Raw genomic sequence first — 24,247 nt, 5'->3', positions numbered from 1 at the left:
GCAGCCTCCAAAAAGCAAAGCTCAAGAGAAAGCTTTGGTCACAGGTCAGCTTCTGTTGTTGCTGTTTAAGTGAGCCGCAAAGGCAAACTGTGGGGAGGGCTCAGTCAGGCTCTGTCCAGTACGTGTGCGCCATGGGCTAAACGTGCCCCTTATGTCAGCTGCTGTTAGAATACAGCTAGCCAGGCCTGTCTGCAAAGGCCTCTGTGTTATGGATTTAGCTGTGTTCTTTTCACTCGGCTAGTTGCAGAGGTACAAAAGGAATCAAAATCCCAAGTCTACCTGTGGATAAGCCTTCTCTCACTGGGTGCGTCTAGACTGGCCAGCTGTCTACACTGGCCGCTTGAATTTGCGCAAGAGCACTGACTTTGTAATGTACAAAATCAGTGCTTCTTGTGCAAATATTTTCACGCTCCTGCTCGGGAAAAAGCCCTCTTGCACAAGAATACTTGCACCAGAGGGCCAGTGTAGACAGGGAAGAACTGCTTTGCGCAAAAAAGCCCCGATGGCTAAAATGGAGATCGGGGCTTTCTTGCGCAAAACCGCATCTAGACTGGCCATGGATGCTTTTGCGCAAAAGCATCCGTGCCAATCTAGATGCACTTTTGTGGAAATGCTTTTAACGGAAAAACTTTTCCGTTAAAAGTATTTCCACAAAATCATGCCAGTCTAGACGCAGCCACTGTGATGATCTGAGACCTTGTTCTTTGGCTAAGCAGCAATCCTGCAAAGCCTCCAGTCACATCCCAAACCTGCAGGGGAGGCAGCTCTAAAAAGCAGAGTCCTAGCTAATGAGGAGAGGGTTACTTCAAGGCAGCAAGGAGCAGCTGACCCAGCCTTATCACAGGTGGAGTGGAAGCAGCTGAGAGGGGGCTGCTGTAAATCAATTAGGGCCAGCTGATCTCATTTCAGGCTGCCTGGGCCTTTTAAAAAGCTTTCCCTGGTGGGGGAAGAGTGGCAGAACAGGCTGGAGAGAAACCTTAACAGTTGAGGAGAGGATGGAAAAGCTACTAAAGAGAAGTCAGCATTGCCAGAGATGGTGAGGGGTTCTGACAGGAAGTGTTTGGGCTGTTTTGCCCAAGTATCTGGACTGGTTACCCAGACAAGGAGGCACCTACCCCACAGCCCTTCTAGCTGAGGAACAGAAATCCAAACCCAGCAAAGGCAAGAGGGGCCTGTGCCACTGCACCTCAGCTGTCAACAAAATTGTGAAGGAACAGGGGCCAGGGGCCATCCGTAATGTTCGGATCCAATCTAACCCCTCCAGATGAAGAAAAGAGCTGAGAATGTTTGCTGGAAACGAACTAGGGATGTGAGGCTACGTCTATATTGGAAAGATTTTGCGCAAATTCTCTTTAACACAAGAGTTTTTGCGTTAGAGTATTTGCACAAGAGAGCGTCTACACTGGCATGTGCTTTGGCGCAGGAGATGTGCTTTTGTTTGAAAGCATCCGTGCCAGTGTAGATGCTCTTGCACAAGAAAGCTCTGAAGGCCATTTTATCCATCGGGCTTTCTTGCGCAAGAAATTCATGTTGCCTGTCTGCACTGGCCTCTTGCGCAAGAAGGCTTATCCTGAGCGGGAGCGTCATAGTTCTTGCGCAAGAAGGCTTATCCTGAGCGGGAGCGTCATAGTTCTTGCGCAAGAACTCGCGGCCAGTATAGACAGGCAGCAAGTTTTTGAGCAAAATCTTGCCAATGTCGACACAGCCTCATAGTGTAGACATGGGCTCATAGGTTAACTTACATGCAGTGCCCCCGTACTGCTGGCTCTATCTCAGAGCAGCAGTGCAGGAGGGAGCTGGTGCATGGGGGGAGCTAGCTTTTAAGCCCAGCTCCCTGGGCACACTGACTCCTCCGGAGCTGCCTCCTCTCCCATCCACCCATGCTGCTGCCTCTGTATCAGAGGCAGCGGGGGAAGGGGACAGGTGGCACTGTGGGAGCTATTGCTCCCTGTGTGTAAACGTGTAACTGCTGAAATTACCAGCAGTTATGCATTTACCTGACTGCACACATTTAAACAGCCCCAAAAGATAGTATTGTCTGCACTTTAGACTTCTGGTCATTTTCTCTAGCTAAGGGTCAAGACCGAGGGAGGGGAGGCTGAAGGGGAAGCCCCCAGCACTAACTGCTCATGCACTTTGTTCAGGGATCTCCTTGCCCTGCAGGACTCTGGCAGTTCTGAGCTCTATGGTCATGGGTCAGATCCTGGAAAAACTGGTGCAGCTCAATCATAGCAACGGAGCTACCTCAACTGACCTCAGTGAGGAGTCTGGCCCTGCACCTTCACTTTGGATCTGTGCGGGGGACATTAACCAGACTGGCAATGGGACCTAGCTCCCCAGTCCCAGCAGGAAACCCAGTTCATGAAAAGGGCCTGGATGCCCCTGGTTTACCAGCCTCACGCACCTGGACAGAATATCCCGTCTCCACTGTCCCAGCCAATCAGCTCCCGTAGCTTCTTAAGCACCACTTCCTCCATCAGCACGAACACAGGGGCAATCTCATAGGTGTACCTGGGACACACAGGCTATGTCTGCACTGTGGTGCTATTTCGGGATACTGGAAGTACCCTGAAATAGCAATTCTGTGTCTTTTGAACGCGTCCGTTATTTTGAAATAACAAATGTGTATTCCGGCGTCCCTGCAACCTAAGCCTATGTCTACGCTGCCCAGTCTTGCGCAAGAACATATGCAAATGAGGCCTGGTGATGAATATCACCAGGCCTCATTTGCATACTTAATGAGCCGCCATTTTGCGCAAGAAGGAGCAGTCTGCACTGTGAAAGGGCAGTTCTGCTGCTTATTTTCAGGCAGAATGGTTCTTGTGCAAAAGCCCCTTGGGCAAAAATGGCAGCTCATTTGCATATGTTCTTGCACCAGACTGGGCAGTGTAGACGTAGCCCCTGAGGTAAGGGATGTTTGGGAATAGTGCTTGATTTCCACATTCCCTTAAAATAAGCTTTACAATTTGCGGCTTATTTTGAGGTAAGTGTGCCGTGTAGACGAACCCACCCAGCCACACTCCAGCAAGGTACGCAGCCAGGGGGAGAGAGTGTGCATGGGATTTCAGGGAGAGGATACTGGGCCATACTGCAGAGGGCTAACCAGCCGAAAGCCCTGATCCAAGAACACCTGGGAGTGGAATAGCAGAGTGGGCTGAGAGTTGGGATTGAGGGGCACCAGCAGAGCTGAGGGGAGCATAGGGCAGGAATAGTGGGGGGCTGAGAGTTGGGATTGAGGGGCACCAGCAGAGCTGAGGGGAGCATAGGGCAGGAATAGTGGGGGGCTGAGAGTTGGGATTGAGGGGCACCAGCAGAGCCGGTGGAGCATAGGGCAGGAATAGTGGGGGGCTGTGGGTTGGGATTGAGGGCACCAGCAGAGCCGGTGGAGCATAGGGCAGGAATAGTGGGGGGCTGTGGGTTGGGATTGAGTGGCACCAGCAGAGCTGAGAGGAGCATAGGGCAGGAATAGTGGGGGGCTGTGGGTTGGGATTGAGGGCACCAGCAGAGCTGAGGGGAGCATAGGGCAGGAATAGTGGGGGGCTGTGGGTTGGGATTGAGGGGCACCAGCAGAGCTGAGAGGAGTATAGGGCAGGAATAGTGGGGGGCTGTGGGTTGGGATTGAGTGGCACCAGCAGAGCTGAGAGGAGTATAGGGCAGGAATAGTGGGGGGCTGTGGGTTGGGATTGAGGGGCACCAGCAGAGCTGAGAGGAGCATAGGGCAGGAATAGTGGGGGGCTGTGGGTTGGGATTGAGGGGCACCAGCAGAGCCGGTGGAGCATAGGGCAGGAATAGTGGGGGGCTGTGGGTTGGGATTGAGGGCACCAGCAGAGCTGCGAGGAGCATAGGGCAGGAATAGTGGGGGGCTGTGGGTTGGGATTGAGGGGCACCAGCAGAGCCGGTGGAGCATAGGGCAGGAATAGTGGGGGGCTGTGGGTTGGGATTGAGGGGCACCAGCAGAGCCGGTGGAGCATAGGGCAGGAATAGTGGGGGGCTGTGGGTTGGGATTGAGGGCACCAGCAGAGCCGGTGGAGCATAGGGCAGGAATAGTGGGGGGCTGTGGGTTGGGATTGAGGGCACCAGCAGAGCCGGTGGAGCATAGGGCAGGAATAGTGGGGGGCTGTGGGTTGGGATTGAGGGCACCAGCAGAGCCGGTGGAGCATAGGGCAGGAATAGTGGGGGGCTGTGGGTTGGGATTGAGGGGCACCAGCAGAGCCGGTGGAGCATAGGGCAGGAATAGTGGGGGGCTGTGGGTTGGGATTGAGGGCACCAGCAGAGCTGAGGGGAGCATAGGGCAGGAATAGTGGGGGGCTGTGGGTTGGGATTGAGGGCACCAGCAGAGCTGAGGGGAGCATAGGGCAGGAATAGTGGGGGGCTGTGGGTTGGGATTGAGGGGCACCAGCAGAGCTGAGAGGAGCATAGGGCAGGAATAGTGGGGGGCTGTGGGTTGGGATTGAGGGCACCAGCAGAGCTGAGAGGAGCATAGGGCAGGAATAGTGGGGGGCTGTGGGTTGGGATTGAGGGGCACCAGCAGAGCTGAGAGGAGTATAGGGCAGGAATAGTGGGGGGCTGTGGGTTGGGATTGAGGGGCACCAGCAGAGCTGAGAGGAGTATAGGGCAGGAATAGTGGGGGGCTGTGGGTTGGGATTGAGGGGCACCAGCAGAGCTGAGAGGAGCATAGGGCAGGAATAGTGGGGGGCTGTGGGTTGGGATTGAGGGCACCAGCAGAGCCGGTGGAGCATAGGGCAGGAATAGTGAGGGGCTGTGGGTTGGGATTGAGGGGCACCAGCAGAGCTGAGGGGAGCATAGGGCAGGAATAGTGGGGGGCTGTGGGTTGGGATTGAGGGCACCAGCAGAGCTGAGAGGAGCATAGGGCAGGAATAGTGGGGGGCTGTGGGTTGGGATTGAGGGGCACCAGCAGAGCCGGTGGAGCATAGGGCAGGAATAGTGGGGGGCTGTGGGTTGGGATTGAGGGCACCAGCAGAGCTGAGAGGAGCATAGGGCAGGAATAGTGGGGGGCTGTGGGTTGGGATTGAGGGCACCAGCAGAGCTGAGGGGAGCATAGGGCAGGAATAGTGGGGGGCTGTGGGTTGGGATTGAGGGGCACTAGCAGAGCCGGTGGAGCATAGGGCAGGAATAGTGGGGGGCTGTGGGTTGGGATTGAGGGCACCAGCAGAGCCGGTGGAGCATAGGGCAGGAATAGTGAGGGGCTGTGGGTTGGGATTGAGGGCACCAGCAGAGCCGGTGGAGCATAGGGCAGGAATAGTGGGGGGCTGTGGGTTGGGATTGAGGGGCACCAGCAGAGCCGGTGGAGCATAGGGCAGGAATAGTGGGGGGCTGTGGGTTGGGATTGAGGGGCACCAGCAGAGCCGGTGGAGCATAGGGCAGGAATAGTGGGGGGCTGTGGGTTGGGATTGAGGGGCACCAGCAGAGCTGAGAGGAGCATAGGGCAGGAATAGTGGGGGGCTGTGGGTTGGGATTGAGGGCACCAGCAGAGCTGAGGGGAGCATAGGGCAGGAATAGTGGGGGGCTGTGGGTTGGGATTGAGGGGCACCAGCAGAGCTGAGAGGAGCATAGGGCAGGAATAGTGGGGGGCTGTGGGTTGGGATTGAGGGCACCAGCAGAGCTGAGGGGAGCATAGGGCAGGAATAGTGAGGGGCTGTGGGTTGGGATTGAGGGCACCAGCAGAGCCGGTGGAGCATAGGGCAGGAATAGTGGGGGGCTGTGGGTTGGGATTGAGGGCACCAGCAGAGCTGAGGGGAGCATAGGGCAGGAATAGTGGGGGGCTGTGGGTTGGGATTGAGTGGCACCAGCAGAGCCGGTGGAGCATAGGGCAGGAATAGTGGGGGGCTGTGGGTTGGGATTGAGGGCACCAGCAGAGCCGGTGGAGCATAGGGTGGGAACAGCAGGGGCGGCAATAAAGCTGAAGGTGCACTGGCAGGGTGCATGGGGGAGCCCGCATAGGTCCTGTGCCCGCACTGTACCAGCTTTGGTGGGATTTTAGCCTTTTCCTTTCATGAGAGCCAAGCCCACAACATCCAAAGAGAGATCCTGCAGCCTCCGGGTCCTTGGGGCAAAGATGAGGGCCCAGAACTTTCCTCCCTCCTTGTGAATTTCCCCTCATTCCTATTCTTTTGGCAGCAAGCAGGCCCTGCATTCTCGCTGCACTGTAGCCCTGTGGTTGCCCACCCCCCGAGATGTGCTGCCTCTGGACGGCTCCGGGCACTCCGACAGGGAGCAGGCAAGGACATACTGGCTAGTGTTGAGCGTCTCGGTGATCATGCGTCCCGCCAGGGCGTGAGGATCCAGCCCCGAAAACAGCTGGTTAAAGAAACGCGGATGACCTGGGTGGGGGGAGAGATTAACACAGGACAAGAGCAGGAAACAGAGATTGTGTCTTCACTAGACCTGAGCTAGATCAGATGGAACATCAGCAGACACCTGGCACCAGCTCAGCCCTGCACTGGCGGCCTCCAGCCACGTGTCCATAAATACAGCCCCTGCCACTGGAGCCAGAGGAGAATCTCTGTGAGCTCTGGCAGTTTTAGGGCTGTTACCCTTTTTGGGCTGCAGCCTGTACACTTGGCTGGAGCCCAGTGACATATACAGCCCTGCTTGTATGGTACAGCTGTGCGGCTGTCCCTTATGGCTGTAGTTTTGGCCTCACATTTGGGCCCTGAGAGCCTTGTTCTCCCTCTGACACACCCCCAAGCAACAGGAGGTGGGGGCACCAGGACAAGCCATTACAGTCTCATCACCTACATGTTTTCACGCTGTAGCGGATGATGTCCCGGCAGTGGTCCAGCATTGTCTGCTGGGGAGCCCCGCTGCTCCTCAGCTCCAGGTCCAGGATTTGCTGCAGGTCATGGGGCTCCCTCCACTCACAGACCTGAAGGGACAGAGACAACCTGTCAGCAGTCTGCTCTGGCCCTGCTGCACCAGGAGAACAACCCTTCCCTGGGTGCTTCCTGCTCTGGGGGGCATGGAGCAAGCAGGGCCCTCCCCAGCCGGGTGTCCCCTGCAGGTCAGCTGGGGGTGAGCCTGGTAGAAACCTCGATTCCTAGAACTGGAAGGGACTTTGAGAGATCATCGAGTCCAGTCCCCTGCCCTCACGGCAGCACTAAGCACTGTCTAGACCATCCCTGGCAGGCGTCTGTCCAACCTGCTCTTAAATATCTCCAGGGATGGAGATTCCACAACCCCCCAGGCAATTTATTCCAGTGTTTCACCACCCAGACAGGCAGGAAGTGTTTCCTAATGTCCAACCTAAACCTCCCTTGCTGCAGTTTAAGCCCATTGCTTCTTGTCCTGTCCTCAGGGGCCAAGGAGAACAATTTTTCTCTTTCCTCCTTGTGACACCATTTTAGTTACTTGAAAACTGCTACATGCTACACACATATACACTTCTCTTTTCTAAACTAAACAAGCCCAGTTATTTCAGTCTTCCTTCGTAGCTCATGTTCTCTAGACCTTTAATCATTCTTGTTGCTCTTCTCTGGACCATCTCCAATTTCTCCACATCTTTCTTGAAATGTGGTGCCCAGAACTGGACACAACACTCCAACTGAGGCCTAATCAACGCAGAGAGAAAGAATGACCTCTCGTGTCTTGCTCACAACACTCCTCTTAATGAATCCCAGAATCATATTTGCTTTTTTGCAACAGCATCACACTGTTGACTCATATTCAACTTGTGGGCCACTATGACCCCTAGATCCCTTTCTGCCATGCTCCTTCCTAGACAGTCGCTTCCCATTCTGTATGTGTGAAACTGATTGTTCCTTCCTAAGTGGAGCGCTTTGCATTTGTCCTTACTAAATTTCATTCTAGTTACCTCAGACCCGTGGTCCCCAACACGGTGCCCGCGGGGGCATTTGCATGCACCCGCCAGGTGCTCGGGGCTGGCTTGGCCCCGGGCACATGGCGCGGCGCTTGCGGGGAGCGCTGGCCCCAGGCGCGCGGCGCTTGCGGGGGGAAGCGCCGGCCCCGGGCGCGCGGCGCTTGCGGGGGGGGCCTCAGCCCCGGGCAAGCGGCTATGGGGGGGGCCGCCCCTGGGCATGCGGCTATGGGGGGGGCCGCCCCCGGGCGCGCAAGTGTCCCCGCCCCCTGGCGCCCGGCGGGCGAACAGCCACGCCCCCTGGCGCCCGACAACCTCAAAAGGTTGGGGACCACTGCCTCAGACCATTTCTCCAGTTTGTCCAGTTCATTTTGAATTTTGACCCTATCCTCCAAAGCACTTGCAATCCCTTCCAATTTGGTATCATCTGCAAACTTAATAAGCGTCTTCGCTAAGCCAATATCTAAATTGTTGATGAAGATATTGAACAGAACCGGTCCAAACAGACCCTTGCAGAACCCCACTTGTTATGCCCTTCCAGCATGATTGTGAATCATAACTACTCTTTGAGCACAGTTATCCAGCCAGTTCTGCACCCACCTTATCGTAGCCCCATCTAGGTTGTATTTCCCTAGTTTATTGATAAGAAAGTCATGTGAGACCATGTCAAATGCCTTACTAAAGTCAAGGTATACTTAGAACAGCTTCAGGGGATAGCGAGTTGGTCTGTACAGGATAAACTTAAAAACAACAAACGCTCCGGTAGCACTTTAACGCCTAACAAAACATGTCGATGGGCTCATAAGCTTTCGTGGGCGCAGCCCACTTCTCCAGATGACCGGAGTGTTGGATGTCCAGAACCAAAAGCTGTGGTCTGCGGACCCCTGGTGGTCCTTGACGGTACTGCAGGAGACCCATGGAAAGTTTACGGTGGGCCTGATCCTTACTTTTCTTTTTTCTTTTCTTTTTCTTTTTTTCCCCAGGGCCGGGGGGGTCTGTGAAACTGTAATAGACTGAAAAGGGGTCGGAATACTCAAAGAGGTTGGGAGCCAGGTGTCTCCAGCCCCTGTGCCTGTGTGAGGGGAGTTCCTCCAGGGGGGCCGAGGGGCAGAAGGAGTTGGGTCTTGCCTAAGGGTCAGCAGGGGACAAGCAGCTCATTTCTATGCACTCTCCTCTGCACTTAGCTCTGGTACTTCCCCTCTGGCACCGTCCTTGGGCAATGCAGGAGTCTAGAATGGTCCCCTGGCTCTGGAGCAGCCGTGCAGCCTTGGCTCAGTGCCAGGACTGCACAGGTTGGGGGGAGTGGAATCCGAGCAGCACATCAGCGAGAAGCTCTCCTTACAGCCGCCATCCCTCCTGCTGCTCCTGAGACAACCCTGAGCGGGAGGATGCCTGCCTGCCTGCCTCCCAGAGTGAGGCCTCCAGGCTCTGTGCCCCGGTGTGCCCGCAGCTCTGCCAGACCCTCCCCTAGGAGAGCGGACAGCAGAGCAGTGTGACAGTCCCAGTGAGGGGACTAGACCACTCACACTGCACACTCACCTCCCCACTTACAATCCAAGACTTGAGTGGGTCCAGGATTCATGGACGGGCACCGGCACGCAGCCTCTGGCTGCTCTCCTCTCTAAGGCACTGGGCCAGTCCATCTAGACGTACTAGGCTCAACATCCTCTCTATTTTTTCCATCCATGTACAGAATATATTTTCTATGCACCAAGGCATGTGCAGATGTGCAGCACCAATAGAAGCATGTGCTGCCAGCTATGTGGTCTGGGCGTATGCTGTAGGGGGTGACCATGGAATCTGTGCCAGGGCAGCCTGTGCTCAAGTAGCAGCCTGTGCTGGGACTGCAGGGGGTGGCACTGGAGAAGGCCCACTGAACTGCTTCTCTATGTTCCTGCTAAGGGACTGGAAAAGCCATTAATCAGCATTGCTCCAGGCAAAGGGCACCTGGAGGCAGGCCAGTGATCACCACTGGCAGCATCTCGGCTTAGAAACAGCAGCCCTTTGCCACATGCCTGTGTACGAAGAGGGAAAATCCCTCCCCACCCATACAGAAGATGGGCCAGCCACAGGCTACCCTATGGAACAAGTTGGGGCTACACTCCAGCCTCCTGGGCTGCCCAGCCCCCCTGGACTCAGGACCCCACCTTTTCTGTCACATCTGTGCCTTTCCTGATAGCTTCTTCCAGGATGATCTGAAAAGCTTCCTGCAGGAACTCCTCACCAGCTGTCTGATCCAGGGCAGGGTGGCACAGGGGATCTTCAGCCATCATGCCCCTGTACATCAAAACACACAAGAGACCTGTGAATCTATGTGCTGGCAGCAGGGAGAGACATACACTTTCCTGGGAGAGACGCATGAAGCCCAGGGGTCACAGGAGCTCTGGACACCCCACCTGCAGTACAAGAGCCTTCCTATTCACAGCCTCCTTTCGCCTGCCAGGCACCTTTGCTAGGGCAGTGGGAATCACAGACAACCTACCTGAATCCACAGAGAGGTGGGTGATATGGACCCGTCTAGAATGACCGCTCCTTCCAGCAGGACTTGGTTATCTCCGCATTGTGGAGGAATGCCCTCCCCATGGCTAGGTCTACACTAGCACCATTTTTTGAAAAAAGCTACAATAAATTGCACTCTGCAATTTGTGTAGCTTTTTCCGATTGCTTTTCTGGAAGAGGCTTTCCCATCATTTGGCCCCGTCTGGGTGGGGCCAAATGGCAGAAAAGCCTCCTCTTTCGGCAGAGATTTAGAATGAGGTACTCAGGGCTCCCAGAAAGAGCGCGTTTGCTCTTCCGCATAAAAAAGCAGAACCCAGCACTGACCATTCCTGTCCAGGCAACACGGACAGCCCAGATGCCCGGCATGTCACCCAACGGCACGGCTGCAGCTTTCCTCTTCACACGGGCTACCCCTAGACTGGCGGGTGTTTCCGGGATACTGGAAAACTCTGCCGCGTCCAGGGAACGCGTTTGCTCTTCTGCTTTGTTTTGCGGAAGAGCAAACGCGCTCTGTCTGGGAGCCCTGCTAGCCCTTCCTAGCCGCGAGGAAGACATTCCTCCACAGACCAAACTCCTCGTTCTGGGAAAAGGGGCGTAAGCACAAAGATCTTGGAACTAAGGGTGTGCGACGTGTCTGCACAGCAGGGCTTAGCTCAAAATGAGCTACGCAAATGGAGCTACATCAATTGCGTAGCTCATTTCAAAATAGCTCATGTCAAGTTTTGGTGCTGTCTACACAGCATTTATTTCAAAAAATTTGAACTGTGGCAGCATCTAGGAGCCCCAGTCATGGCCCAAACCCCACCGCGCTCAGTGCTGTGCAACCAGTAACATGACAACTCCTGGCCCAAAGAGCTCCTGATCTGAGTAGAAGACACAAAGCAACAGGCAGATGCAGACAGACAGACAGAGGAGAGCCAGGAGACAATACAACACTAATGGTCAGTCTGGCAGGCCGTGATCTCAGCACCCCAGTGGTCTATCTCGGACATCATCTCCTTTCTTTCTATGCCACACAACCCCCAGCTTGGCTGTGAAACCCCTTCTTCCATGAGTGCTCTTCTGTAATCATTCCATAAGCTCCTCTGAACCACAGAGTCACCCCTCTGTGTCTCTGTGGCACTGTCCCAATCTGATCCAACGGTCAGTCCTCAGGCCACAGTCCAATTCTTCCTTGCAGCCTCATGCGGTGCTGAGAAAAAACCCTTCCCACCACAAACAACTGCGCTGAGCTCTCCTGCATCGGAGTCCGTTCAGCCCCCAAACAACTGCTCTGGGGAAAAGGCACTCAGTGTCCTCTTACCTCGCCAGTCCTGAGAGATCTGTGTCCAGCGCACAGGGCCAAAGTACAATGGAAAATGGTCTGCTGACAAATCACTCCACACCGCAGCTCTTAAAGGCACCCCGGCTGCTTCCAGGAGGCTTTCTCTTTGCCAGGCACTAACAGAGCTGAATTCATCTAGCCCCCGGCTGGGCTCAGTCCAAAGAGGGTGGCTCTGAGATACCTCTCTGTGCTAAATGCTATTTGCCAGGGACAACCCAGGCCAGAGCAATGCTGAGACATTAACAAACTAAACTCCTTTGGCAAAATTGATCATAATGGCTCCCCAGCCACAGAGGGGAGCTTTCTTCTTTCCCCCCATCCGCCCCCATTTCCCCTTCCTGGAGTTCAGGCGCAGTGGAGAGGCAGCAGCTCCTTACCTGCTAGATACTGGAGGTGAAATGAACTAGGCAGCTGTGGCCAAAGTGCATTCTACCAGCCACAGTGCAGTGCAGAGGTGCAGCTAGCAAGAACTGCAAGTCCCAGGGTGTGGCCTCCCAGCTCGCTGCCAGGAGGTACAACAAGAGGCAACTAGGAGCCCCCACATGCAATGCACCAGATAGCTTCCCCAATTATCACCTCTAAAATCGTTAGCTCACAGACATTAACCTCCCCCGCCTCATCCCCCTTCTAAGTCACAAGGATGTGCCAAGAGTGGAGGCTGCTTACAGGAGAATGGATGGACAATACAAGCATCACTTGTATGCAGCAGGAAAAGCAAGTAACCAAGGATGCAAGAAGCACCCCTCCCCCAGACATTAACTATGACCCCTCCCCAGACATTAAATATGACCTCCATAGGCAAGAGAAAGGCTGCCCTTGGGATTTAGGAGATCTGACTAATTCTTGGTGCTATCACAGATGCCCTGGGTGAGTGGGGGCAAATTACACAAATCTCTGTGGGCCTCAATTTCCCATCTGTACTGTAAAATGAGGGTGATAAAGTTTCCTTTCTCCAACCCTTGCCTATTTAGACAGTATGTTCTTTGGATAGGGACAATCAATTGCCATGTGTTTATACTAAGAAATGTCTTCCCTGGGGTAGCTGCACCAGCTAATAATTCTCCACTAAACACTTGCTCAGTGCAAATTACACTAACTCACTGCACCAATTGTTCTTACCCCAAAGTAATAGGATTGCTATGCTGACATCTTTGGATTCCTGTCTTTTTCCTGTTCTGTGCATCCTGCAGCCAAAGCAAACCTTGCAACTCCCAATGCAGACATGGAATAAAACAGACCTTGCCAAGGATTTGCCACCCTGGATTCAAATGACTGGTTCATTTAGTTTGGCCTCAGAAATCCTGCCAGCAGCGGCAACTTCAAAGCACAGTTAATATACCCCCATCATGCGCTGGGCTGATTGTGCAAGGATGTGCCTAGGTGGTAACAAAAAATGATGCCCCAATCCCAAGCAGGCCATCGGCTTACGCTGCAGCATGAGAGGTACTTACTCTTATCTGAGCCTGAGGAGCTATAAACGTTATTACTGGACATAAAAACCACCCTCGCCTCCTTCAGATCCAGGCAGAGCCATTCTCCCTCGGAAGTGCACAGACGGGCTAAACTCCTTTAAGACCTGTTTCCATTTACTGTGGCTTTAAATTTAGCTGCCGTTCATTTCAGGAATGGAAAATCCAGTAATTTTTCGGTGATTCCTAGTATAATTAATACAAAACTCAGAGCAAGAGCAGCATAAGGCCTTCATCCCCCATTGATTCTCAGCCTTTCCCATGATGAGCCCCCAGGTTACAACAGGCAGAGGAGTCAAGCCTGCTCACCCATCTAGCCATAAAGATAGGGAAAATGGTCATGCCCCCCTAAGTCCTCTTTGTACACCCCAGGAACTAAGGTCCATGGACCTGAAAACCACATGCAGGGTTGCTGAAATCTGGCTCGTTCAATCTGATCAATTTGACTTAGTCCAGTATTTGGCTCACTCAGTCCCAAAATCTCCCCCCAAAACTGCACAGTTTCACACTTTTCTCTGCAACCGTGAGGGCTAGAAACTTAAAAGATGAGTCTCTTCTAATCACAGGACTCCAGGAACTAGGGTTTTGAAGCACCAGATATTGTCAGGAGCTTCAGGGGGTAGCCGAGTTAGTCTGTTACAGAAAAACACAACAAATGGTCTGGTAGCACTTTGTAGACTAACAAAACATGTAGATTAGTAATAGAGATGTAGCCATGTTAGTCTGGTCTAGCTGAAACAAAAGACAGGACTATGCAGCACTTTAAAGACTAACAAGATGGTTTATTAGGTGTTGAGCTTTTGTGGGCCAGACCCACTTCCTCAGATCAAATTGTGAGCTAACCCATTACAAAGATAGCTTCCCCAATTATCACCTCTAATATCGTTAGCTCACAGACATTAACCTCCCCCCCCCAATCCCTCTTCTGTTCTGAAATTTGATTTGTCCTTTTTATATGTGTTCACTTTTTTTGATTGTATCCCTTTGGTATATATGGTCATGCCAATTTTCTTCCACAATTTGATCTGAGGAAGTGGGTCTGGCCCACCTAATAAACCATCTTGTTAGTCTTTAAAGTGCTACATAGTTCTGTCTTTTGTTTCTTCTAATTTGTTGAGGGGGATAGTTTCAAAAGTAGCTAAGGAATTTCAGGGCACAAATCCCAGTCATTTTCTATGCCACTTGGGCTCCTGAGGCCCTGGGAATATCTCCTTCGTTTGTTAAAATAAACGCTACTCTGGTTTATGATTAGGGCGGAGAATTGTAAAGATGGTGAAAACTACAAGTTCTGAAAAGCAACTGGAAAGCAGAAAAGGGTCTGAGTCACACAGAGCATGTTAATTACAATCCTCAGGTAAGATAAGGCCTTGCACTGTAAATCATTAAATCTTCACCTTTCGAACCCACGCTTATTATGCCACAGCAATATCATATTCCTGTGAGAATGAACATCACCCTTTTACAGGCCTTCTCTGCTCAGGGAAACCATCCCTAATTCATGCAAATCCACCTACATTGGAAATGTGCTTTGCCCTGCAGCATGTTACCTGCTTTCTGCATGTATATCCCCTCAAGGAGGGGAGGGTGAACAGGGCAAAGGAACAGAATCAATTCCTGCACCCTGGCCCACAGATCCAACTGGGAAATTAATTACATGTGTTACTCCACATGGTGTCACCCCGGGACAGGCCAGCACCAACAGGGACAGCTCCCTGCCAGAGTTCTAGGGAGCACAAACAGGGATTTCAACATGGCACACATGACTGTAGCAGCCATGAAGGCTGCAGCTGCCACTCTCTGTGGCTAAGGGCCCCCTTTGCTTTTGAAACAGCTGTCAGTGATGTGGAGCTGTGTACACTTATTACAAGGGGTGGGAGTCATAGTCCTTGTAGGCCCCTGTTCTTAGGGAACTCTGAGTCCCTGACCTGCCACCTCCCAACCCTAATGTGGGGGGGATTTTTTAACGCATATGGAATGTTAGGCAAAAATTCCTTTGAGAGGCATGTTCCTTTAAAACTATTAGGAGCCGAGCAGGCAGACAGCCCAGCTCAGTTCCAGCTCCTGCCAGGTCTGGGAGCGCTCTCTCTCTCTCTCTCTCTCTCTCACACTCACACTCACACTCACACTCACACTCACACTCACACTCACACTCACACTCACACTCACACTCACACTCACACTCACACTCACACTCACACTCACACTCACACTCACACTCACACACACACACACTCTTTATCAGAGGCATCAGCAAAGGGTGACAGGCAACTGGTCCGGGAGGGGAGCTGGTTTTTAAACTGGCTTCCCTCACAGACCAGCTTCTACTTAGCACCCTGCACTGCTGCCTGTGATACAGAAGCAGGAACATGGAGTGGTAGGGGCTCCTTGGGAGTGGGGCAAACTTGCTGCTGGCCCTGCCCACAGGGACTATAGAAGAGTCGACTAACCAATAAGAATTCATGAGGTTACTCGACTATTCAATTAACCGATATTTAACATCCCTAGTTTGTACAGCAGTAGAGCAATGGGATGCTGCACCATGACTAGGGCTTCTGGGTCCCACCACAATACACATATTCAATAATAATAAGAAGAATATAAGAACGGCCACACTGGGTCAGACCAAAGGTCCATCCAGCCCAGTACCCTGTCTGCTGACAGTGGCCAATGCCAGGTGTCCCAGAAGGAGTGAATCGAACAGATACTGATCAAGTGATCTCTCTCCTGCCATCCATCTCCATCCTCTGACAAACAGAGGCTGGGGACACCATTCCTTACCCATCCTGGCTAATAGCCATTGATGGACTTAACCTCCATGAATTTATCTATTTCTCTTTTAAACCCTGTTATAGTCCTAGACTTTACAACCTCCTGAGGCAAGGAGTTCCACAGAGTGACAATGCGCTGTGTGAAGAAGAACTTCCTTTTATTTGTTTTAAACCTGCTGCCCATTAGTTTCATTCAGTGGCCCCTAGTTCTTATATTATGGGAACAAGTAAATAACTTTCCTTATTCACTTTCTCCACACCACTCATGATTTTATAGACCTCTATCATATCCCCCTTAGTCTCCTCTTTTCCAACCTGAAAAGTCCCAGTCTCTTTAATCTCTTCTCATATAGGACACGTTTCAAAACCCTAATCATTTTAGTTGCCCTTCTCTGAACCTTTTCTAATGCCAGTATATCTTTTTTGAGATGAAGAGACCACATCTGTACGCAGTATTCAAGATCTGAACATACCATGGATTTATATAGGGCCATAAGATATTCTCCGTCTTATTCTCTATCCCTTTTTAAATGATTCCTAACATCCTGTTTGCTTTTTTGACTGCCACTGCGTGGACATCTTCAGAGAACTATCCACGATGACTCTCAGATCTCTTTCCTGATTAGTGGTAGCTAAAGTAGCCCCCATCATATTATATGTATCCTTGGGGTTATTTTTTCCAATGTGCATTACTTTACATTTATCCACATTAAATTTCATTTGCCATTGTGTTGCCCAGTCACTTAGTTTGGTGAGATCTTTTTGAAGTTCTTCATAGTCTGCTTTGGTCTTAACTACTTTGAGCAGTTTAGTATCATCTGCAAACTTTGCCACCTCACTGTTTACCCCTTTTGCCAGATCATTTATGAATAAGTTGAATAGGATTGGTCCTAGGACTGACCCTTAGGGAACACCACTAATTACTCCTCTCCATTCTGAAAATTTACCATTTATTCCTACACTTAGTTTCCTGTTTTTTTAACCAGTTCTCAGTCTATGAAAGTGTACCCTGACCCCGCTTCCTAGCCAGACACCCTGCCCCAAGTCCCCTCCTGCACCCTCCTTCCTGGCTAGACACTCTGCCCAAAGTCCCCTCCTGCACCCTCCTTCCTGGCCAGACACCCTGCCCCAAGTCCCCTCCTGCACCCTCCTTCCTGGCTAGACACTCTGCCCAAAGTCCCCTCCTGCACCCTCCTTCCTGGCCAGACACCCTGCCCCAAGACCGCTCCTGCACTCTCCTTCCTGGCCAGACACCCTGCCCCAAGACCCCCCTGCACCCTCCTTCCTGGCCAGACACCCTGCCCCAAGACCCACCTGCACCCTCCTTCCTGGCCAGACACCCTGCCCCAAGACCGCTCCTGCACTCTCCTTCCTGGCCAGACACCCTGCCCCAAGACCCCCCTGCACCCTCCTTCCTGGCCAGACACCCTGCCCCAAGACCCACCTGCACCCTCCTTCCTGGCCAGACACCCTGCCCCAAGACCTCTCCTGCACCATCCTTCCTGGCCAGACACCCTGCCCAAAGACCCCCCTGCACCCTCCTTCCTGGCCAGACACCCTGCCCCAAGACCCCTCCTGCACCCTCCTTCCTGGCCAGACACCCTGCCCCAAGTCCCCTCCTGCACCCTCCTTCCTGGCCAGACACCCTACCCCAAGTCCCCTCCTGCACCCTCCTTCCTGGCCAGACACCCTGCCCCAAGTCCCCTCCTGCACCCTCCTTCCTGGCCAGACACCCTGCCCCAAGACCCCCCCTGCACCCTCCTTCCTGGCCAGACACCCTGCCCCAAGACTCCCCTGCACCCTCCTTCCTGGCCAGACACCCTGCCCCAAGTCCTCTCCTGCACCCTCCTTCCTGGCCAGACACCCTGCCCCAAGACCCCTCCTGCACTCTCCTTCCTGGCCAGACACCCTGCCCCAAGACCCCCCTGCACCCTCCTTCCTGGCCAGACACCCTGCCCCAAGTCCCCTCCTGCACCCTCCTTCCTGGCCAGACACCCTGCCCCAAAACCCCTCCTGCACCCTCCTTCCTGGCCAGACACCCTGCCCGAAGCCCCCTCCTGCACCCTCCTTCCTGACCAGACACCCTGCCCCAAGACCCCTCCTGCACCCTCCTTCCTGGCCAGACACCCTGCCCCAAGACCCCTCCTGCACCCTCCTTCCTGGCCAGACACCCTGCCCCAAGACCCCTCCTGCACCCTCCTTCCTGGCCAGACACCCTGCCCCAAGACCCCTCCTGCACCCTCCTTCCTGGCCAGACACCCTGCCCCAAGTCCCCTCCTGCACCCTCATTCCTGGCCAGACACCCTGCCCAAAGTCCCCTCCTCCACCCTCCTTCCTGGCCAGACACCCTGCCCCAAGACCGCTCCTGCACTCTCCTTCCTGGCCAGACACCCTGCCCCAAGACCCCCCTGCACCCTCCTTCCTGGCCAGACACCCTGCCCCAAGACCCACCTGCACCCTCCTTCCTGGCCAGACACCCTGCCCCAAGACCTCTCCTGCACCCTCCTTCCTGGCCAGACACCCTGCCCCAAGACACCCCTGCACCCTCCTTCCTGGCCAGACACCCTGCCCCAAGACCCCCCTGCACCCTCCTTCCTGGCCAGACACCCTGCCCCAAGACCCCTCCTGCACCCTCCTTCCTGGCCAGACACCCTGCCCCAAGTCCCCTCCTGCACCCTCCTTCCTGGCCAGACACCCTGCCCCAAGACCCCCCCTGCACCCTCCTTCCTGGCCTGACACCCTGCCCCAAGTCCCCTCCTGCACCCTCCTTCCTGGCCAGACACCCTGCCCCAAGACCCCCCCTGCACCCTCCTTCCTGGCCAGACACCCTGCCCCAAGACCCCTCCTGCACCCTCCTTCCTGGCCAGACACCCTGCCCCAAGACCCCTCCTGCACCCTCCTTCCTGGCCAGACACCCTGCCCCAAGACCCCTCCTGCACCCTCCTTCCTGGCCAGACACCCTGCCCCAAGACCCCCCCTGCACCCTCCTTCCTGGCCAGACACCCTGCCCCAAGACCCCTCCTGCACCCTCCTTCCTGGCCAGACACCCTGCCCCAAGACCCCCCCTGCACCCTCCTTCCTGGCCTGACACCCTGCCCCAAGACCCCCCCTGCACCCTCCTTCCTGGCCTGACACCCTGCCCCAAGTCCCCTCCTGCACCCTCCTTCCTGGCCAGACACCCTGCCCCAAGACCCCTCCTGCACTCTCCTTCCTGGCCAGACACCCTGCCCCAAGACCCCTCCTGCATCCTCCTTCCTGGCCAGACACCCTGCCCCAAGTCCCCCCCTGCACCCTCCTTCCTGGCCAGACACCCTGCCCCAAGACCCCTCCTGCACCCTCCTTCCTGGCCAGACACCCTGCCCCAAGACCCCCCCTGCACCCTCCTTCCTGGCCTGACACCCTGCCCCAAGACCCCCCCTGCACCCTCCTTCCTGGCCTGACACCCTGCCCCAAGTCCCCTCCTGCACCCTCCTTCCTGGCCAGACACCCTGCCCCAAGTCCCCCCCTGCACCCTCCTTCCTGGCCAGACACCCTGCCCCAAGACCCCTCCTGCACCCTCCTTCCTGACCAGACACCCTGCCCCAAGACCCCTCCTGCACCCTCCTTCCTGGCCAGACACCCTGCCCCAAGACCCCTCCTGCACCCTCCTTCCTGGCCAGACACCCTGCCCCAAGACCCCCCCTGCACCCTCCTTCCTGGCCAGAAACCCTGCCCCAAGACCCCTCCTGCACCCTCCTTCCTGGCCAGACACCCTGCCCCAAGACCCCCCCTGCACCCTCCTTCCTGGCCTGACACCCTGCCCCAAGACCCCCCCTGCACCCTCCTTCCTGGCCTGACACCCTGCCCCAAGTCCCCTCCTGCACCCTCCTTCCTGGCCAGACACCCTGCCCCAAGACCCCTCCTGCACTCTCCTTCCTGGCCAGACACCCTGCCCCAAGACCCCTCCTGCACCCTCCTTCCTGGCCAGACACCCTGCCCCAAGTCCCCCCCTGCACCCTCCTTCCTGGCCAGACACCCTGCCCCAAGACCCCTCCTGCACCCTCCTTCTTGGCCAGACACCCTGCCCCAAGACCCCTCCTGCACCCTCCTTCCTGGCCAGACACCCTGCCCCAAGACCCCCCCTGCAACCTCCTTCCTGGCCAGACACCCTGCCCCAAGACCCCTCCTGCACCCTCCTTCCTGGCCAGACACCCTGCCCCAAGACCCCCCCTGCACCCTCCTTCCTGGCCAGACACCCTGCCCCAAGACCCCCCCTGCACCCTCCTTCCTGGCCAGACACCCTGCCCCAAGACCCCCCCTGCACCCTCCTTCCTGGCCAGACACCCTGCCCCAAGACCCCTCCTGCACCCTCCTTCCTGGCCAGACACCCTGCCCCAAGACCCCCCTGCACTCTCCTTCCTGGCCAGACACCCTGCCCCAAGACCCCTCCTGCACCCTCCTTCCTGGCCAGACACCCTGCCCCAAGACCCCCCCTGCACCCTCCTTCCTGGCCAGACACCCTGCCCCAAGACCCCTCCTGCACCCTCCTTCCTGGCCTGACACCCTGCCCCAAGACCCCTCCTGCACTCTCCTTCCTGACCAGACACCCTGCCCCAAGACCTCCCCTGCACCCTCCTTCCTGGCCAGACACCCTGCCCCAAGACCCCCCCTGCACCCTCCTTCCTGGCCTGACACCCTGCCCCAAGACCCCCCCTGCACCCTCCTTCCTGGCCTGACACCCTGCCCCAAGACCCCTCCTGCACCCTCCTTCCTGACCAGACACCCTGCCCCAAGACCCCTCCTGCACCCTCCTTCCTGGCCAGACACCCTGCCCCAAGTCCCCCCCTGCACCCTCCTTCCTGGCCAGACACCCTGCCCCAAGACCCCTCCTGCACCCTCCTTCCTGGCCAGACACCCTGCCCCAAGACCCCTCCTGCACCCTCCTTCCTGGCCAGACACCCTGCCCCAAGACCCCCCCTGCAACCTCCTTCCTGGCCAGACACCCTGCCCCAAGACCCCTCCTGCACCCTCCTTCCTGGCCAGACACCCTGCCCCAAGACCCCCCCTGCACCCTCCTTCCTGGCCAGACACCCTGCCCCAAGACCCCCCCTGCACCCTCCTTCCTGGCCAGACACCCTGCCCCAAGACCCCTCCTGCACCCTCCTTCCTGGCCAGACACCCTGCCCCAAGACCCCCCTGCACTCTCCTTCCTGGCCAGACACCCTGCCCCAAGACCCCTCCTGCACCCTCCTTCCTGGCCAGACACCCTGCCCCAAGACCCCCCCTGCACCCTCCTTCCTGGCCAGACACCCTGCCCCAAGACCCCTCCTGCACCCTCCTTCCTGGCCTGACACCCTGCCCCAAGACCCCTCCTGCACCCTCCTTCCTGGCCAGACACCCTGCCCCAAGTCCCCCCTGCACCCTCCTTCCTGGCCAGACACCCTGCCCCAAGACCCCTCCTGCACCCTCCTTCCTGGCCAGACACCCTGCCCCAAGTCCCCTCCTGCCCCCTCCTTCCTGGCCAGACACCCTGCCCCAAGTCCCCCCTGCACCCTCCTTCCTGGCCAGACACCCTGCCCCAAGACCCCCCCTGCACCCTCCTTCCTGGCCAGACACCCTGCCCCAAGTCCCCTCCTGCCCCCTCCTTCCTGGCCAGACACCCTGCCCCAAGACCCCCCTGCACCCTCCTTCCTGGCCAGACACCCTGCCCCAAGACCCCTCCTGCCCCCTCCTTCCTGGCCAGACACCCTGCCCCAAGACCCCTCCTGCCCCCTCCTTCCTGGCCAGACACCCTGCCCCAAGACCCCCCTGCACCCTCCTTCCTGGCCAGACACCCTGCCCCAAGACCCCTCCTGCACCCTCCTTCCTGGCCAGACACCCTGCCCCAAGACCCCTCCTGAACCCTCCTTCCTGGCCAGACACCCTGCCCCAAGTCCCCTCCTGCCCCCTCCTTCCTGGCCAGACACCCTGCCCCAAGACCTCCCCTGCACCCTCCTTCCTGGCCAGACACCCTGCCCCAAGACCCCCCTGCACCCTCCTTCCTGGCCAGACACCCTGCCCCAAGTCCCCCCTGCACCCTCCTTCCTGGCCAGACACCCTGCCCCAAGACCCCTCCTGCACCCTCCTTCCTGGCCAGACACCCTGCCCCAAGACCCCTCCTGCACCCTCCTTCCTGGCCAGACACCCTGCCCCAAGTCCCCTCCTGCACCCTCCTTCCTGACCAGACACCCTGCCCCAAGACCCTTCCTGCACCCTCCTTCCTGGCCAGACACCCTGCCCCAAGTCCCCTCCTGCACCCTCCTTCCTGGCCAGACACCCTGCCCCAAGACCCCTCCTGCACCCTCCTTCCTGGCCAGACACCCTGCCCCAAGTCCCCTCCTGCACCCTCCTTCCTGACCAGACACCCTGCCCCAAGACCCTTCCTGCACCCTCCTTCCTGGCCAGACACCCTGCCCCAAGTCCCCCCCTGCACCCTCCTTCCTGGCCAGACACCCTGCCCCAAGACCCCTCCTGCACCCTCCTTCCTGGCCAGACACCCTGCCCCAAGACCCCCCCTGCACCCTCCTTCCTGGCCAGACACCCTGCCCCAAGACCCTTCCTGCACCCTCCTTCCTGGCCAGACACCCTGCCCCAAGACCCCCCTGCACCCTCCTTCCTGGCCAGACACCCTGCCCCAAGACCCCCCTGCACCCTCCTTCCTGGCCAGACACCCTGCCCCAAGTCCCCCCCTGCACCCTCCTTCCTGGCCAGACACCCTGCCCCAAGACCCTTCCTGCACCCTCCTTCCTGGCCAGACACCCTGCCCCAAGACCCCCCCTGCACCCTCCTTCCTGGCCAGACACCCTGCCCCAAGTCCCCCCCTGCACCCTCCTTCCTGGCCAGACACCCTGCCCCAAGACCCCCCCTGCACCCTCCTTCCTGGCCAGACACCCTGCCCCAAGACCCCTCCTGCACCCTCCTTCCTGGCCAGACACCCTGCCCCAAGTCCCCTCCTGCACCCTCCTTCCTGACCAGACACCCTGCCCCAAGTCCCCCCCTGCACCCTCCTTCCTGGCCAGACACCCTGCCCCAAGTCCCCCCCTGCACCCTCCTTCCTGGCCAGACACCCTGCCCCAAGACCCCCCCTGCACCCTCCTTCCTGGCCAGACACCCTGCCCCAAGACCCCCCCTGCACCCTCCTTCCTGGCCAGACACCCTGCCCCAAGTCCCCTCCTGCACCCTCCTTCCTGGCCAGACACCCTGCCCCAAGACCCCCCTGCACCCTCCTTCCTGGCCAGACACCCTGCCCCAAGTCCCCCCCTGCACCCTCCTTCCTGGCCTGACACCCTGCCCCAAGACCCCTCCTGCACCCTCCTTCCTGGCCAGACACCCTGCCCCAAGACCCCCCCTGCACCCTCCTTCCTGGCCAGACACCCTGCCCCAAGACCCCTCCTGCACCCTCCTTCCTGGCCAGACACCCTGCCCCAAGTCCCCTCCTGCACCCTCCTTCCTGGCCAGACACCCTGCCCCAAGTCCCCTCCTGCACCCTCCTTCCTGACCAGACACCCTGCCCCAAGTCCCCCCCTGCACCCTCCTTCCTGGCCAGACACCCTGCCCCAAGACCCCCCCTGCACCCTCCTTCCTGGCCAGACACCCTGCCCCAAGTCCCCCCCTGCACCCTCCTTCCTGGCCAGACACCCTGCCCCAAGACCCCCCCTGCACCCTCCTTCCTGGCCAGACACCCTGCCCCAAGACCCCCCCTGCACCCTCCTTCCTGGCCAGACACCCTGCCCCAAGACCCCCCCTGCACCCTCCTTCCTGGCCAGACACCCTGCCCCAAGACCCCCCCTGCACCCTCCTTCCTGGCCAGACACCCTGCCCCAAGACCCCCCCTGCACCCTCCTTCCTGGCCAGACACCCTGCCCCAAGACCCCCCCTGCACCCTCCTTCCTGGCCAGACACCCTGCCCCAAGACCCCCCCTGCACCCTCCTTCCTGGCCAGACACCCTGCCCCAAGTCCCCCCCTGCACCCTCCTTCCTGGCCAGACACCCTGCCCCAAGACCCCTCCTGCACCCTCCTTCCTGGCCAGACACCCTGCCCCAAGACCCCTCCTGCACCCTCCCCCCAGTCCAGTGTTTTGTTCCCTAGGGGTGGGGGGTTTCTCGGCCCCGCCCCCAGGATTATTGTTTGCTGTTCCCCGCTCCTTAGAATCTCCGGCTCGGGAGAGGCTCTGGGCTCGAGGCACATCGGAGCCCTCTGGAGACACCGGGGTGGGGCCAGGGCGAGCCCCGCCCCATCCTCGAGGTTACCGTGGTAACGGTGCCCTCCCGCTCACGTACCGGCACCAAGATGGCGGCGGGGCTAGCATCAGGTGCAGCCGTGCGCATGCGCCAT

The 24,247-nt window shown here is 57.2% G+C and overlaps 1 protein-coding gene across 5 annotated transcripts in view; it reads right to left on the bottom strand.

Moving 5' to 3' along the window:
- CSAD (cysteine sulfinic acid decarboxylase) overlaps positions 1–24,246 on the bottom strand; it is a 33,937-nt gene extending 9,691 nt beyond the window's left edge. The window contains exons 1-5 of one of the 5 annotated variants that reach the window (XR_016348177.1): positions 24,193–24,246; positions 9,982–10,111; positions 6,760–6,886; positions 6,251–6,341; positions 2,405–2,511 (exon numbers count right to left, since the gene is read on the bottom strand). Coding sequence is in view for 1 of the 5 variants with exons in the window: in XM_075915919.2 (XP_075772034.1) it covers positions 2,405–2,511; positions 6,251–6,341; positions 6,760–6,886; positions 9,982–10,194 (538 nt within the window). In the remaining 4 variants the exon portion in view is untranslated. Of the gene's footprint in view, positions 1–2,404; positions 2,512–6,250; positions 6,342–6,759; positions 6,887–9,981; positions 10,232–10,316; positions 11,600–11,636; positions 11,777–24,192 lie in introns of those variants that run through there. The other 4 variants (XR_016348178.1, XR_016348180.1, XR_016348176.1 and 1 more) reach the window with 4 other exon arrangements.
- Between the last annotated feature and the right edge of the window lies 1 nt (position 24,247).

Source organism: Pelodiscus sinensis, chromosome 31, assembly GCF_052426305.1.
Source record: "Pelodiscus sinensis isolate ZL-2025 chromosome 31, ASM5242630v1, whole genome shotgun sequence".
In the NCBI taxonomy this organism is placed as follows: domain Eukaryota; kingdom Metazoa; phylum Chordata; order Testudines; family Trionychidae; genus Pelodiscus; species Pelodiscus sinensis.
Note: the sequence above shows the minus strand (reverse complement) of the source record. Positions and strands in the feature narration are given on the sequence as shown.